Raw genomic sequence first — 17,903 nt, forward strand, 5'->3', positions numbered from 1 at the left:
TTTTACAGAATTGAAATATAGATTGAAGAGATTTTACAAATACCCGTTTTCTCATATTTTTGATAATTAATAAAAGACAACGAATTTTGTTAAAGGAATGGGACCTTGTTAACTGAACAGAGAATCCCATCTTATTTATATCCTTCCATATTCCTTTTCTCGTCTGTCCAAAGGACATAGTCCATTCCTTTTTTGAGTGTTATTTTCTCCCCAGTTCCCTCTCTCAGTGGCAAATCCTATCACTGGTATTTTTAATTTTCTGGTTTCAGAGCATTTGGATTCAGTAGTGGTATCAGCATGCCTTTGTGTGAACAAACTTACCTGTTAAACTTACTCAATTCCTCATACCGCACTGAAGCGAAAAATTTAAAAAAATGCATATCATTTTTCAAGGCAAGATCCCTACCTAAACGGTCTAAATAAAGGAAAATTTGAAAAGTATCTCTCTTTTAAGAGTAGGTTATTAATTGGGATCTGGATCAATTGGTATAAGAATGCCCGGGACAGAGAGTCAGTTTCCTTTGGTAGAAATATGGTCCAAGATTTCTGCGGCAGATACACAGGACTTTCCCTTTTGGAGTTGGGGGACTATTTAAAGGAGCTGTTAGGCTCCCCTGCTGGGTGGTTTACCTCATTTAAGTCTTACAACTCCCCTGGGAGAAAGACACGCGTAGTCTCGCTGCACAGAGGCGAATGCCTCAGAATTTAATTGCTTAGAGTCTCTCTGCGGATAAGTTTCAGATGTGCCACTGAAACTCAAATCTGCCTACGTTCCTTTCACAGCACTACATTGCCTCAAACGGAGACGTTTTGAGTTGGTCTGATACGCTTTTTCCAGTTTCCAGAATTGATTCTTTGTGAGTAGTTTTTCCTCCCATTTCCTCCAGGCCAATTATGGCGAGTGTAGTAGGAGCAACATCTAAGATTTTCGGTTTGGATTTCTAATCCAGGGTCGGCACCTGTCTCGGCGTCCTGCCGCTGTCCCAGGCTGTGGTGCTGGATTCCGCGGCGCTTGGGCAGAAAAGAGGAATCCCCGCCAACTCCACAGGGAGGATCTATTCCCAGCCCCCTTGTCCCCCTAAAAAGCACCCAAACCAAAACAATCACCACAACCTAGACCGTGGGCCTCTGTGGACGGGGTAGTAGAGGGTCGGGGGCAACAAGGCACCTCGGCAGCGCCCTCTGGCGAGAGGAGAGCGAGTAAGTCCCCCGCCCGCGCCCCGCTCTGCTGCCGCCGCCGCCGCCGCCGCCGCCGCGGCGCCCCCGCCCGGCTCTCCGGGTTCACTCTCGGTCTCTCACTCCGTGAGACACAGACGGCAGCTTTCCGAGAGAGCGGGGTACAGGCTGAGGCGGCGCCAGCGCAACTGCCGCCGTGCGCCCCGAGGAGACCTGGGCACGAGCAAACAAGGCGAAACCGGGACTCCTTCCCCCGAGCCGACCGGCAGCTTCGCGCCCCCGCGCGACACCCTTCGCAGACACTTCGCGGGGCGGGCCAGGACTTGGGGACGCGGCTCGGGAAGAGCCGGGGCGGGCGGCGGCGGCACCGGCGCGAGGGTTCGCGCACTGCGACTGGAGAGGAGTGAGTGGCGGGCTGGGCGGCGGCGGCCGTAGCCTCGGGTGCCTTCCGCCTCACCGCTTCGCAGGCAGCACCGCCTCCCGGGCCGCGGCCGCCCGGCCGGGTCCTCTGCGCGTTCCCGGGCCCGGAGCCGGCGCACGATGCGCCCGGCTGCGTTCTGATCGCCGCCGCGCCTCAGCCTCCACCGCGATGATCCCCCCTGAGCAGCCGCAGCAGCAGCTGCAGCCGCCGCCGCCAGCCCCGCCGAACCATGTGGTGACCACCATCGAGAACCTGCCGGCCGAGGGCAGCGGCGGCGGCGGCGGGAGCCTATCCGCCTCCTCCCGGGCTGGCGTGCGCCAGAGGATCCGCAAAGTGCTGAACAGGTGAGCGGCGGCGCCGGGCGAGGGCGCGGGGGGCAGGGGCTGCGGGCGCCCGGCTTCGGGTCCCCTCCATCCCTCAGGCGGCCCACGGGTCCTTTGGGACGGGGTTGCGGCCGGGGGAGACTGAGGAGATCCGGCGACGACGCGCTTCGCGGTCGTGGAGAGGCCGCGGCAGCTTTGTCCCGGCGCAGGGAGCCCTGGAGTGGCGGAGCTGCCGCTGGTCCGAGGAGGGAGTTCGGTGAGAGGCGGGGTATTTCGTACCTAGTCTCCCTGTATGTGTATCCGCACTCACACCCTCCACACGCGTGCCGCCTCACTTCCCTTTCTCTCTTGCACCCCGGCGAGAGGGGGAAGCTTTGCGCTGGGTGGTCGAGGGGACACGGGGACCCAGCCAGGGCGGAGGAGGGAGGCGCAGGGCTGCGGAGATGGCGTGGAAGTCCCGGGCCTCGTGCTGTCCCCCGCCCCGCCCCGCCGGGCGGATTCGACCCCTTGCAGGGCGGGGATAGGGTCGCCGTGACAGCCTAGCAGGCGGAGGGAACCCACTTCTCCAGCCTGACGCTCCAGTCGCCCCTCGGACTCTTCCTGGCTGGGAGCAGCGAAGAGAGGGCTAGAGGCCTGGAACAGACCCAGGCAAAGTGCAAAACATTGCAGGTAGTGTGTGAGCCGACGGCGCCCAGTTATTCCGAAGCACCCAAGCCGAAGGGGGCGGGTGCCGATCTCTGGCGCCTCCAGTGCTGGAATCTGCGTAGTGGATTCAGGACCAGGACGTTTTAGGATGAGGACCTGGGTTGGCGTGAAAATGGGGGTACCTCGGGCACCTCTGACTCATCTGTAATGTGAAAGGGACTTTTTCTACTCAAATAACTTGAGATGGTTGACGAGCTGACACATTAAAAAAATTCTATAGGGAATGTTTTTTGTGTTTTTTTTATTTGGGTGCATGGGTGCCTTTCGATGCATCTGTAGGGGTAACTCTTCCAGTCACTCTGTTCATACAGGTTTCTGTGTGGCACTGTGTTGGGTAGCAGAGATTCCCAACGAATTCACACCGAACTGTCTGGGTCTCAAAGCTCTGGTGGGAGTACAAACTATGTACAGAAATAGAATCTTGAGAAATATCCTTATTTGGGGAGTATAGTTTAATTTAGTCATATCAAATCCCGAACCATTCAAGAATCCCTGGTGAAGGATTAATGCGTGTGTTAGTTTATTTGTGGGTACTTCTGTAGATTTCCATTTATTATCAAACAAGAAGAAATTCACTCTGACGGGAGACATGAGTTGGTAATAGAACTAAGTCTTTGATTTGTAGCTGAGAATACCACCTTCCAAAAGATAAAGTACAATAAATCAAGAAGACGCTGGCTCAGTACATATTATGTGGGTTTTGTGTTTTTTTAATGAATACCTGTGGGTTTTTTTTTTTTTGAATTGCAAATACCTTGTCATTGGCTGTTTAAATTTTTAAGCACAATATATTTTTAATTACTATTTTTTCTCATCAAACCAGAAAATACTGATGTAATATTTTGTTCAGTTTCTCTTTGCTCAATTATAAGTTACTGTTGATTCCATGTAGGTTATTTCTTGATATGTAATGAATCATAGAGCTCAGAAAAACAAGATCACTGAGGTAGGAGTGAGGGGTATGTTGTCATCATACCTTGGCCAGTAGCTAGACAAGTGGTTTGCAGCAGAGCCATTTATCTACTTGGTTTTGGTTTCTTCATTGTAAATTATGTTTAATAATACAGTACTTGTATTACTTCTCTACCATGATTTTGAGAATTAAATAATGCTGAAGAAAAGACTTGGAAAAGTATAAAGATCTACATGAATTAATGTATTCAACTCATTTTTGTTTTCTAAGTTAAGTCTGTGGGATAAACATAGGCAAATGAAGTTGAAGTCGTGCTACATTATGGGTAGAACCTTGTGTTTCATTAAACCTTCAGCGATCTGTGACATGAGTTGTACTAGTCCCAGTGTATACAGAAGGAACTTACACTTACGTTGTGTTGACGGCATTTCATCTCAGGTATACAACCATGAATGGAACCCTAAGGTTGTAGCCTTTAGACTTAAGCTAAAGCAATTATTTATTTATTTATTTATCTTTCAAAGTTATTTAGAATTTTCAATATAATATTTTGTATTGAATAGCTGGCTTTTCCTTATCCTTAAAGGATAAGAAGAAACTATTTGTTTCAAGAAATAACATTTTTAGTAAGGAGACTGAAAAATCTTAGCAAGTTTTAAAATCTCAATGGCATAATTTATTTAGCATGCTGATGGGCTTTGCTTTTGTGCCATAATTATGTCAATGAAAGCCTTAATAGTGGCTACAGAGTGATTAGACTCTAGGTGGTAAAGAGTATGAGGGAGAGTGAATTTTTGAGATTCTGCAGAGTGCTTGGATGTGGCTCCCGTCTGGTTTGAACCCTCATGATGTGTTGGACTCAGTCAGTAATGGATGTCAGGCAGGCCCACTGGGCCTAATCATAAGCATCTTTTGTCAGTTTTCTAAGAACTCACGATCTGGTTACTTTCTCCTTTTTTGCTTTCTTCTTTTCCTCTTCCTCCTTCCTGAATACTTCACCCACATTGCCCTGTCCACTCATTGTCTTCATTTGTCTTCTTTCCTCTACCCTTGGCATGCAGCAACTGAGCTCTTAGCAGAAAGTGGTTCCAAATCGGGAAGCTAGGAGCCAATATAAAAAATATCTCTCCAACTTTTGACATGCAAATATATGGTTAGCAGCATTCTCTTGCTGTGGGCTGGTAGGGCTAGTCTCTTCAGTGACTGAAATGGGGGCTGTACCACTGTCAGCTCTTAGCGTCCCACTGGGCCAGAAGGGTAACGCTGAGACACAGAATGGTGCAATGGGATGAGAAATATTAGACTGTGAGCAAGGCAAGCCTGGCGAATTGCCTGCCATTGGTCACAGTCTACAGGAACAGCTATCTGACAACCCAGAGGAAGAATTGCAAACACATATGTTATCTATATCCTGTCTACCCAGGGAGAGTTAGAGAGAGAATTGCTCATCAATAATTAATTAAAGGTACTTCTTGCTCTCAAGAAGCTTAGAATGAAATATAGTGTTATCTTAATAAAATCTGCCTTACATTATTCTGCATCATTTTATTTCCTTAGTATACTCCATAGCCTCTCCCCTTATTCGAAAGGCTTGTCAAGCTGGATTGCTGCATTTTGTGCACAACAATTGGGGCATCTCATTGGTTGACTACTCCCTTTCTGTGAAACAGTTAGATTAAAGTGTAATTATATTCAAGACTTGGTGAAAGAGGAGGCACTAGATAATTTTTTAAAATAATTAATGGAATGTCACATTTTTTTCCCCTGGTATACTCAAAATTGTTTTGGCAAAGGGATGCAAGAAATATTAGACAATTTAAATGCTGGAATAATTACTACTCTTTTAATATTCAAAGTTGTGAAACAATCAATGTATTGATTCAAACAAGGAAAAAATATAGCAAAGTCTTCTTCAAATTTCTCCCCTCCCTCCCTCCCTCCCTCTCCCTCCCTCCCTCCCTCCCCCTTTCCCTCCCTCCGTCCCCCTTCCCTCCCTCCCTCCCTCCCTCCCTCCCTCCCTCCCTCCCTCCCTCCCTCCCTCCCTCCCTCCCTCCCTTCCTTCCTTCCTTCCTTCCTTCCTTCCTTCCTTCCTTCCTTCCTTCCTTCCTTCCTCCTTCCCTCCCTCCCTTCCTTCCTTCACTCCTTCTGGCAGGATCTTGGTCTGTTGTCCAGGCTGGACTGCAATGGCATGATCACAACTTATTGCAGCCTTGACTTCCTGGGCTCAAGCGATTCTCCCACCTCAGCCTCCCAAGTAGCTGGGAATACAGGTGCACACCACCATGCCTGGCTTTTTTTTTTTTTTTTTTAATTTTTAAATTTTTAGTAGAAACAAGGTCTCGTTCTGTTTCCCAGGCTGGCCTCAAACTCCAGGCCTCAAGTCACACTCCCACCTTGGCCTTCCAAAGTGCTGGAATTGCAGGCATGAGCCACTGTGCCTGGCCTTCCCTTATTTCTTAGCATGGTATAGTATATATTACCCTGCCACAGGCAAGCAGAAAATGACAAAAAGAAAATACTTCAAGGGCAACAGTTGATGACCCTCTCAAAGAAATTGCTGATCAGGTAGATTTTGAGTAGCTACTGACCTACATATTAAAGTGCCTGAAGATTTTCTACTCTAAATGATTTCTTAATGAAATGTTTTTGAGAAATGAGTGATAGCTTGTTTTGTGTTTTGCATATGTGTGCTTTTATTTATCTTTTCCCACACGAGTATTATTTTCAGTTGTTAGCAGAAATATCTGTGAATTTCTAGTTTTGATACACTTTCTTCCCATTAAGACATACAGTGGGTTGTCTTAAATTATAAAGGGGTTTCTGCCTCTTTGAGTCTTATGGTGGGAATGTTTAATCATTAGAATGGAATCACTACTGATTCTGACTCATCCATTCATTTGATTTAGAATGAACTGATTTCCAACTTATATTTAGATTTATTTTCTTCAGATTTATTTTCAAATTTCTGAAACCTTTTTGAGATATAAACCAAAGAGCATTAAGGATATACACAGAAGAGTTTGAAGCAAGCCTACATAAAATCAATGTCCAAGTGGGACACTTACCATGGAAACTTACCATGGAAAATGGGACAATATGTGGACATAGCCTTTCTGAGTCATTAAGTAAGGTGGACAGAACATCATGAACCAATGGATATGACTGAACTCTAGGTATTCCATACAGTTGGTGGAAACATATAATTTAGATGATCCTTTCTTATCAAGTGAGAAGGCTTTTGTTAGGAAATTAATGGTGAAACTCTTCCTCAAGCTGCTCCTTCTAACACATGTCAAAATGAAAAGAGGAAGATCAGCTAGTAATGAGGTTGACTGCTACAAAATATTCCAAGTGGAACTGGGTGGTGTGATTAAAAATAGACGTTTCCATGATTAATAGTAAATAAAGGATGTCTGAAGGATGCATTTATTTTTAACTAAAAGGACAAAATTATAAAAATAAAAGATTATCCCAGTATACTTGTATTTATGGCCAGTGCTTGGGGAAACTCATGTTCACATTAAAGGAATATTTGTATTACCTCAGATAAAGATGATGCATTTTCAGGTAAGTAACGTGTATTAAAATATTCTTGTCTTTGTGTGATTTTTCTTTGAACTTTTACTTTCTCAAAATCTGTCAGTATCTTAGGGGCATCCTAATCGATGTCTGTTTTCACTGTACACATCTATAGATGTAGAAGGTATGGGCAACTGAGCTGCTGCCCATATAGCTCCTATAGCTCTGAAGTTACTTAATGCAAGAGATGTTTTGTTATTTAGTTGCCATTTCTCGTAAAAATAATATGCAGCATGTGGAAGTACCATCACCAGATTTTAGTTTAGCTTGCTTGTTCATTTGTGTTCAGGCCAGTGAGTATTCACTGTACATTGTTCAAACACATTAATTCTTGATTATGCTTCTCAAGAGGTATACTTGGGAAGTCAGACTTCAGTAGATATATGGAAAAAACCCTATGAATATTGGACATATTTCTTAATGGTAACATGAACATATACAGATCTATATTCATTTATTCGTAAGCAGTAACTGTGTGCTGAGCCCTCTTATAGAAGACACACATGTGACGAAACGTTATTCTTGGGCCAAAACCTCAAAATCTAACTGGGAAACTTGACATGTGTATCACTATTTAGAATGAACGTTGTAATTCATAATCTGAATTGTTACATATAATGCCTAAATAAATGCTTCCAAATGTCGAGATATTGGAATCATGTAAATGAGCTGTTCAATATGCAATCCGTATTAACCTTGTTCTGACACTTTGGAATTATACAGGGACTCCTTGAATGTACAATAGTTAAGAAGAAATTACACAAGAAATGTCAAAGAAAATAGTAACAATAAATATTCTTTAGGAAGTATTTTCTTAGAAAAATGTTAGTGGCAACTCAGTTAGTGGCAACATGAGTATATTTTTTTGAATTATATTATAATTTAAGTTTTAAAAACATTTTTTCAGCCAGGGGCGGTGGCTCACAACTGTAATCTCAGCATTTGGGAGGCCAAGGTGGGAGAGTCACCTGAGGTCAGGAGTTTGAGACCAACCTGGCCAACATGGCAAAACCCCATCTCTACTAAAAATACAAAAATTATCTGGGCATGGTGGCGTGCACCTCTAGTCCCAGCTACTTGGGAGGCTGAGGCACGAGAACCACTTGAACCCAGGAGGCAGATGTTGCAGTGAGCCGAGATCATGCCACTGCATTCCAGCCTGGGTAACAGAGTGAAACTTCATCTCAAAAAAATCCCCCAAAAAACAAAAACAAAAAAATTCTATCTATCTATCTATCTATCTATCTATCTATCTATCTATCTATCTGTCTGTCTGTCTGTCTGTCTGTCTGTCTGTCTATCTATCTATCTGCATATATATATACACACATATATATATGTGTATATATTCTGACTCATCCATTCATTTGATTTAGAATGAACTGATTTCCAACTTATATTTAGATTTATTTTCTTCAGATTTATTTTCAAATTTCTGAAACCCTTTTGAAATATAAACCAAAGAGCATTAAGGATATACACAGAAGAGTTTGAAGCAAGCCTACATAAAATCAATGTCCAAGTAGGACACTTGGACATTGAGAGTTTCTATTGAATTTAAATTCTAAACTTTGTCTCAAGAATATTTACTATGTGACTCTCTGAGGATTAAAAAATAAGCCCTTAAATATAGTTTTGCAAGTTCCGAGATTATAAGCCACCAATTCCTAATACGTTCCATTTTAAAAAAATAATTAGAGAAACCTACTATAACTGAACAAACATTGAATAGATTTGTAAAACCAAATCATACTAATTATATACAGATTTAGAGTGACAGGGCTACAATTTGTGATCATACCTGACTCTGAGAAAGCACAAAGTACTCTGATCTATCCTGTAAGATAGATCTCCTTCTCTCATTCATTGATTCATTCATCCAGGGAGAATTTTATTCAATGAGTGTTTATTGAGTGACTATTATATGTTGGGCACTGCTGGATCACAATGGCTGGTATGGCCTCTGGGTGCCATTGGTGGAGTTTCTGTTATTACCCTTTCAATATAACCCATCAAGGGGGCAATTTAAATAAAATAGAAATAAAGATAACATATACCTCTCAAAATGATATAGTTTCAAAAAGGATGTTTTCAAGCTGATCTGACAAAAAATCCCCATAAATTAGTTGTTTCACTTTTAGGAAAACTGCCCAGGTAGAAGACTGAAACATGATAAAATTACTCAACGTCTACATAGATTCAAGAAGCAGACCTTTTTTGATGAATACCATTGAGTTTGTTTCACTTAGGGCTTAAATGTTTTTAAAAAAGAAACAGCTATTAATGTTCATCCAGCCTCAGAATGCTAGAAGGAAAAGGAGAACAGATTTGAATCCCATTCTTCTGTTCAGGGTGAACCTATGAAGGTCCTTGCCATATAACTCAAGAAAATAGAATTTTCTGAAAATATTAATGTGCTGACAGTGCATAGGCAACCTTGTGGGGCTTGGGGACATGTTTGTGCATTGCAGACGGAGAGATTTAAAATATGCAAGAGCATAACAAGGAGTTGGTGGAGGGACTGGATTTTTATATATAATTTGATACAGCCTAATGAGAGTGTTTGAGATGTTTGAGTTAAAGTTAGCATTTAGACAATGACTCAGGTTCTCAAATTTTACCTTATAAGGCATATACTTTATATTATAAAACATTATATTGTATGTTATTCTTTTAATAACAAAGATTAGTCTTTTCTTCCCTTTCTAGATAAGGAAACAAATTTATGTGGTGATATAGCTAAGTGCTTTTATAAAACCACAGAGGAAGGAGAGACCATGCTAGGCTGGAGAAAGGTCAGGAGGGATCAGGGATGGCGTTTGTCCTTGGCAATGAAAGATGGGCAGGAAAGGAGTATGTACAGGGAGGGGGAGGTGAGACAGGATGAGCCATTCATGGAAGTAAGAGATTGGAGGAGAATTAAGTGTCTAGTTTGACAATATTGTAGGATGCGTCAATATAAAGGGAAGAAAAGGGAATTAAGGCTAGATTGTAGGATGAGATCAGATAATGGAAAGCCTTAGATGCTCTAATAAGCAGTTAGACTTACTAGGTTATTTTAGGTTATTGAGTAGAGAAATGACATGATCAGAGAGGTGCCCAAATACGATACTCTGGGGGAATATCTATAGGACAAAGGAGAAGGAAAGGACCAGAGTTTGGGGATCAGTTAGGAGGCTACTGCAGTCATTTAGAGGGGAAGAAAGGTGAGTCTGAGTGGGGTGGGGGCAGCCAGGATGGAGAGGGAAGTGCTCTGCTTTGAACAGAATCTGGACCAGGTCAGGTAAAAGAAGATTTGATTATTTTTGAGAAGGCACTCAGCAGTGCTTGTCAAATAGTGGGTATTTAATACTTGTTTGTTGAAAGGTTATTGAAAGCCACTACAGGACAGAGATCTGCTCTCCAGGGCCTAGGGTGCTGAGTGAGCTAGAGGCTACTGGGAGGACAGCAGCCAGCTATTCAGACTGTGGGCTATGGACTCCTGCCGGACTGCAGACTGTGAGGCCAGACTGTGATGAGAACAGAAATTGGAAGTAAGCATTTAGAAATAGCTATAGCAGTTTGACAGAGCACTTTTATGTTTTTTTTTTTGTCCTAATATTAAAGAATTAGGTCTTGTATTTCGTTTTTTGTTTTTTTCATTTCATTTTTTTCTCGTAATTGATTTTTATTGTATTTCATAAAAGTTTTGTCTTCAATGAATTGTTAAAAACATGGATATTTTATGATAGAATGTTTGAAAAGCACTGGTGCCAGCCAGATATCCAAGTGGAAGTAAGAGTGAATTTGGATTCTGGGAGTGCATCTAATCATGGATTGGTGGTGGTGGTGGGGGGTGTTCCTCATTGTGGGGGCATCAGGTTGGTACTAGTCATGACGCTGAAAATCTGTACCTATAAGGTGATGATGTGGAAGCAGTAGAGTAAGGCTGACAGTAGTTACATTAAGTATCAAGGCCCCAGCAAAATGGCCTGGTCTTCAGCTGGGGCACCTTGCCTTAAAGGGATGCCCTGGAATGTGAAGCAGGGAAACTATTTAGAAGTGAGGAGTACAGGGCAGCAGCCCAGGTCTGTAGAATGGGCAGTAAGTGGGGAGTACGACTTTTCAGAGATCACACAGTTAAGGAGGTCACATTCTGTGTTTGGGTGACAGGAAGGTGGGTCAGGGTTGCCTGGGGTCCCAACATGAGTGGCCAGATCACTGATACAGCTTCATCTCAAGCTCTGAGGAGCACAGACCAGGAGCCCCTCAGCCATTTAACAAAGAATTACCGAGTCAGGTGAGAGGCACAATCTAGCTGTTAGGGATACTTTGGGAAACAAAACAGAAAAGACCTCCACTCTCATGGAGACTACGTTCTACAAGAGAGGCAGGCAATAAAAGCATGAAAAAGGTATCCAACGGTGGCAAATAATATGCAGAGAATCAAAGTGGGGTGATGTGACAGAGAGGGAAGAGGGAGTACTTTAATTTGGCTGGTCAGTCCCCTCTCTCTCTTCTGATGACACTGAAGCTAAGATTAGAATGGCCAAAAGGAAATGGCCATTGGAGGTTCTGGGGGAAGGTCATTCCAGGCAGAGATGCTAAGATGAAACAAGCCTGCATAATGATGTGAAAGAAAGGGAGGCTGGAGAGCAGGAAACAGGAGAGCGTAAATGAGGAGATCAGAGAGGGAGGCAGGTATCAGTTCTAAATGGGCTGGGGAGCAAGTGGAAGATGTTAAGCAGAGGAGTTGTCTGGCTAATGTTTTGAAAAGACCACTCTGGCTGCTGTTGGAGAACGGATTGCGGGAGAAGTACATAGCTACTGGATGAAAGAGATGTTGGAAGCTGGCTGGCCTGTAGCAACAGAAGTGGAGACAAGTGGTTGTAATCTGGAGTGGTTTGCACTGGGAGGTGGAGTATACAGGACTGGATGAGTGATTTGATGGGGCAGCTAAGGGAGAGGAATAAAGAAACATTTCCAGTTTTTTGGACTTGAGCAGTTGGGTGAGTGATGGTGCCATTTTCTAAGGTGAGAAAGACTGGGAGAGGAACATGTTTGTTGGTAGGAATTAAAGAGTTTATTTTGGCAAGTAAAGTTAGAGATGTATAGTGGAAAGGTCAGAAGAAAGCTGGAGTGTGGAATTCTGGGGAGAAGTCAGAGCTTGGAATTTGGATTTGAGGATCATAAGTCCTGGATGCATATGTAGATAGAGGGAAAGAGGGGTACCAAGAGCAATATGAGGGGCACACTAACCCTCGAGTCAAACACGGAGGAAGGACTCAGCAAAGGAACTGGAGAAGGCAGGATCTGAAGTAGGAAGGAAACCAGGAGAGTATGGTGTCCAGAAGCCAAGAGAAGAAGGCATTTCCAGAAGGAGGCAATAAGCAGTCCACTGTGCTGAGAGTAATTGAGGAAAGGGCAGAGAAATGACCAGTGGTTTGGCAACGCAGGGAACCCTGGGGCTGTGACAACCACAAGGTCGGAGGAGTGGTGCAGATGGAAACGTGGATGGAATGGTTTGGGAGGGAATGTGAGGTGGAGGTGTTCAGAATATGACTTGAGAAATGTTGTCCTAACAAGGCATAGAGTGTAGGGAAAGTCTTTTAATGGAAGAGATAATACAACAGGTCTGTGTGCTGATGAGAATGATGTAGTGGAGAGGGAAAAATCGCAGGAAGGAGTGGGATGAAGGAAGGAGGAAACCTTGAGGAGGCTCAGATGGTAGAATTCAAAGCATGGTGGGGAGGAGCTAGTCTTTGAGAGGACCAGGACACTGTCCATAGTACAGAGGAGACGCTGAGAATGGGGGGCGTAAATGAAGATAATTTGGTAGATGCCATGATTTTGTGGTGGGAATAATAGGCAGTTCCTCTCTGGTGGCTTACCTTTCTCTGTGAACTCTGAGGCAAGGCTATCAATAATGAACGAAGATGCTAGTTGGTGGGGGAGGTGTGTAGGATGGTTGTACAAAGAGAAGTGGGAAACAGTCATTTTGAAGAGTAAGAAAGGATATATACTAAAGAAGTGTTATGCGTAAATTTGACATTTGTGGTGGGGATTCAGTGTGATGGGCAGAAAGAAGCTACTGCTGTTTAGAATCTGCCGCCTTGGAAACGATGAACTCAGATCTGTGCCCAAGAAGCCAGAACCATCATCATGTAAGTGAGGATAGTGGGGCAGTGCATATTTGAGGGGACTCAGTAGGATTTGGGTCCTGACTGCATTGGGGAGTGGGGTGTGAGAGAGAGAGAGAGAAGAGGGAATTAAGATAATTTTAAAATATTTTTTTTTAAGAGACAAAGTTTCACACCATCACCCAGGCTGGAGTGCAGTGGTGCGATCATAGCTCACTGCAGCCTCAAACTCCCGGGCTCAAGTGATCTTCCTGCCTCAGCCTCCCGAGTAGGTAAGACTACGGGTGTACACCACCATGCTGGGCTAATTTTTAATTTTTTTTGGTAGAGATGTTGGTCTTGCTGTGTTCCCTAGGCTGGTCTTGAACTGGGTTCACGTGATGTTCCGACCTTGGACTCCCAGAGTATTGGAATTACAGCCATGAGCCATGACACCTGGCGATGAGATGTGACTTAGCAATCACTTCCAGGTTTTGTGCCTGGGCCACTGGAGTGATAGTGTCCCCTTTAGCCTGTGTCGTATGTTTTGTTTCAGGAAAACAACTTAACTTTTGGGGGTTTCAATTCTCTCATTTGTAAACGGGTTAAAATAATCCTAGTTTTTCATTTCCCATTGGATGTTTGGGATTTTTACATGCAGTAACATCTGGGAGAGGGCTTGGAAAGCTGCCAAGTGCCGTGTAATTGTTATCCTGGTCACAAAATTAAAAGCAGAGCCTGGGTTTTCGCGGCTTTGCGCTGTCATCCGGCCTGTGATAAATGCTGACTGGCTTCCTCGGCTCGCAGTGACTTTGATGCACAGTGCTTACTCTGCCCCTGTCGTTTTTGTCGTGAGCCTTGTCAGTCAGGGTCTGAAGTGAAACCCACCGATCTATGAACTAGGGCACTAGGCTGTTTACTTCAATGTGTTTGTGTTTGTTTATATATATGTGCATATAAAGTATAAATATATATAATAGAAAGTATCAATGTATATATATTTAATAAAAGTATAAATATATGTGTTTATGGAAGTATATAGCAAGCCTCCTCTTGGGAAGGCGATTTCAGCACTGGCATATGTTCTGCTGTCTAATTGTGCCTCTCAGTCCAGGAGCTCCGCGGTACCTGTGGTTCCTGAAAGAGAGTTTGACAGGCTTCAGGAAAGGGTTAGTGCCTCTTGAACTGGGGAGATTACAAAATGAGCGTGGGCCTAAAAGGCTCCACAGAGGCAGGCAGCGGGATGGACAGAGCGGCTCAGAGGGAAGGGACAGAGCCGCTTTAATGTGCTAATGAGGGGAAGCCCAGATGCCAGCGGGCTCAGTGGAGCTCTTTGTGATGCCCGGTTACTGGGGCTGGCTGGAGTCTCTGTCCCTATCTGGATCCTGCTGCAGGCCGGAGAAACACTGCGCTCTTAGACAGGGGCCCTGCCCTCCACAGATAGCCCCGTAGACCCTCGGAACATGGGTGGACAGGGAGGGCGTGCGCGAGCCTCGGGGCTGGGTGGTGACTGGAAAAGAGGGCGCCAGGAGGCGGGGGAGGGGCGCTCAGACGACAGAGGACGGGACGGGGGCAAGTGTTTCGCGGGGTGTGTGGAGTCAGAGCTGGAAAGGACCTTTGCAGCTTCGCGAAATTAACCGTTTTTCCTCTACAACTGCCAAGCTTGGCGAATGGCCTTCAAGCCCATCCAACAGGAGATAAACTGTCCTTGGAACTAGTGCAAGTCAGTTTTTAACTACTTGCGGAGAAAGTCTGAAACGTCACAACCAACCAAACAAAAACGACTACCTCCCAGTGAGTGGTGGAATGAAATTCATGTTCTGGTTATTTCATTCAGAGATAGCTCCAAGATTGCTAGGTGGGAGGAGTTAGAGCACCCATTGAGTGGCAGCTGGGTCAGGGGGTTGTCTTGAAGTTGTGTTTGCGTATCAAGAACACAGCGCAGGATTTACAAAGAGTATGTTTACTCGTACTGATCCATCTGCTAATGAAAAGACTGGGTAACTGGAGCCCCTTCAGCCACCCTTAAATGCTGCCTCTAGATTGCATTATAAAGTTTGGGGTCATAACTGTCTCTGGAAATATAAGTTCCCAGATAAAATAGACAGATGAAGATCATCGATCCATGATATCTTGACCTTTTGTGTCCTATATTTCCCTTCTGAATATTCGTGGGGGATATATAAATATTTAAATATAACGTATATAATATGTTGTATATGTTATTTCTCAAATAATGTATATGAAATATTATTTGTAATGAGTCTTTGTCTATCTGAACCCCCTTTGTGCCTTGCTTTATTTCTCTTTGACACACACACACACACACTTAGATGGATAGGTAGAGGATAGTCTTCCACTTAATTGATGATAGCCCCCCAACTTTTTTTTTTACCATGTTTTTTGGGAGGAAGAGCTCAAGAGGTAGTTCAAGAAGAATGATTCATTTTTAAAGTGCTTCATTTCTGTTTTAGAGTCACACTGAATTGATACCACCTAAGAAAAATAGAAGCATTCATTGTAGAATTACCCATGAGCTAGCTATATTTGGAAGTGTGAATGCACCTGTAGAACAGTCACCCCATAAGGGGTGTCCCCCCATGTTCCTGAGCCATATATGGCTTCGTTATAGCACTTCAGTTCCAGGTGACAATAAGTACTGTGGCTTGGATTTCAGATTTTACTCTTTTTTACCTGTTCTAACAGTTTGGTGGATGTAGTGCCTTTCAGGCAAAATTCTTCTGTTTTATATAAAAAATTTCTCCTTGTTGCTTCCCATCTATTTCCTGCCCCTAATGGGATACATGCCTTTTGGACTGACCTTCCTTAGTGAAAGCTGGGTGCTTTCAAGCCTAAAGAAGTATAGGCAATGAGGTGCTTGCTTGCACTGGTTTTAGAAAATTGATCATTTGCAACTCTTAGGCTGATAAATGAACTCATTTGTGTCCAAGGCAAAGAGACCCTAATTATTACTTCCCTGGCCCCAAAGTTAATTGCAACCTGAAAACATGCCTTCCACAATGACAGAAGAAAAACACCATTTTAATGCATTTGTAGCAATGGGTGTGAGATTGTTCATTTTGGATATCAATTGTCAAAGAAAATAGTGATTATGAAAAAATGTAAATGGGTATGTAGGTAGAGTAAACTGGTGTACTGGACTTGCAATTGGTTAGGCCTTGGCTTGGTGAATTAAGACAACAACAAAAAAAGATTTCTTTGCCAAATTGTCATCTTTATTGTCACAGCTAGAAAGCTGTTCATTGGATTTAAGATCCAAGGATTCTCTTCCTTTTTAGTTGCTCTTGAGCAAGCATGTAAAGGCCAGACTCTACAAAATACTTTTTTTCTAAAAGAAATTTCCATTGCCTGATATATTCCACTACCAAGAGTGGTTGGAGGAGATAACACTTGTTTAGTCAATTAGTGGTGTGCTTAGGGTAGGCTGGGGAAAAACAGCTAAGAGAGTTGTATGGTAGTTAGGTAGTTCCAGCTCAAAGTAAGCAAGGAGAAGGGAGAACAACATTGTCTTATTGTCATTCATAAATATGTTCCTAAACAAGTTCTACCAGTTAGATAATCTGCATTAAATTTCTTCTTTATATACATCACCCTGGGAAAATTAAACAAAATTAGATTTATATCATTTGCATGTTGCTTTAAGGACAGCATAGTCCTAAATGTGGTTAGCAGATGCAAACAAGTATAAGGTTAGGTCCCTGATCTCAAGTATACATGTATTTTTATTTGTATATATTCATGGAGTACAAGTGCAATTTTGCTACATCGTTAAGTATATTTTAATTTAGTTAATCAGTTATTATTTTAGTAATCAACTTGATTGCTTTCCCTTTAAGAGCTGAAATCAGTCACAGAGAAGGATGGGAGCATTACTTGAAGGCATCTTTAGAACATGGGACATTGGACATTAGGACAGGTCTGACTGCAGTGCTACATGCTTAGAACTTGCCATATCACCGGACTTTCATTATGTGGGATAATTAATATCCTCTTTGAGCCAAGTTTAGTTGGGATTTGTTTAACTTGCAGCTGAAAGCATCCCTAAGCATCTTTCTGTGTTACCAGCAGCCACTTTATGACCATGAAGTTGGAGTTTTATAGGGGAGCAGATTGTATCACTAGAGAGTTGGAAACAATTTTGAGCTAGCGGAGAGGAACACCTAAGCATGGAGAGCTTCGAGATCATCTTTGCTATCTTTGAAATATGTTCAGGACCCTCCACCAATGGAATCAAACATCATTTCACCAGATTTTCAGAGGCACACTGGTCAATAAATGTTTGAGAATATATCTGTGCAAGAGCTATGCAAATTTTGACAAGTGATCTGAAATACATGGTTTCTAAATCCCTGCTGACTCTTAAAATCCATGATTATACTGACAATACAGCCTAAAGTCCTTCTGACAAATCAGATGAAGTTTATTTCTAAAGCATATGTATAGCCTTTCTTCTTAATGTGCTGGCACCTCAGAATAAAATTACAGCCCAGCCATTTCAGCACTCATTCTGTATGTGCTTGTGGCCTAGAGGCAGACAGCCCATGCAGAGAGTTTAGAAGTTAAACGTCTTGTGTGCTAAAGCTAAGCTCCAAAGAAGGAATTATTAGATACCTCAGTATATTGGGATAACCTTGCAAAAGCGGGCTCGGTTTAACTTGACAGGTTTT

General features: G+C 43.2%; 1 protein-coding gene across 1 annotated transcript in view; it reads left to right on the plus strand.

The window, feature by feature from the left end:
* The first annotated feature begins 1,213 nt into the window (after positions 1-1,213).
* SLC35F1 (solute carrier family 35 member F1) overlaps positions 1,214-17,903 on the plus strand; it is a 400,690-nt gene continuing 384,000 nt past the window's right edge. The window contains exon 1 of the mRNA XM_010353243.2: positions 1,214-1,941. Within this exon, the coding sequence (XP_010351545.1) occupies positions 1,766-1,941 (176 nt within the window). The 5' untranslated portion in view covers positions 1,214-1,765. The remainder of the gene's footprint in view (positions 1,942-17,903) is intronic.

This window comes from Rhinopithecus roxellana, chromosome 4 (genome assembly GCF_007565055.1).
Source record: "Rhinopithecus roxellana isolate Shanxi Qingling chromosome 4, ASM756505v1, whole genome shotgun sequence".
Taxonomy (NCBI): Eukaryota; Metazoa; Chordata; class Mammalia; order Primates; family Cercopithecidae; genus Rhinopithecus; species Rhinopithecus roxellana.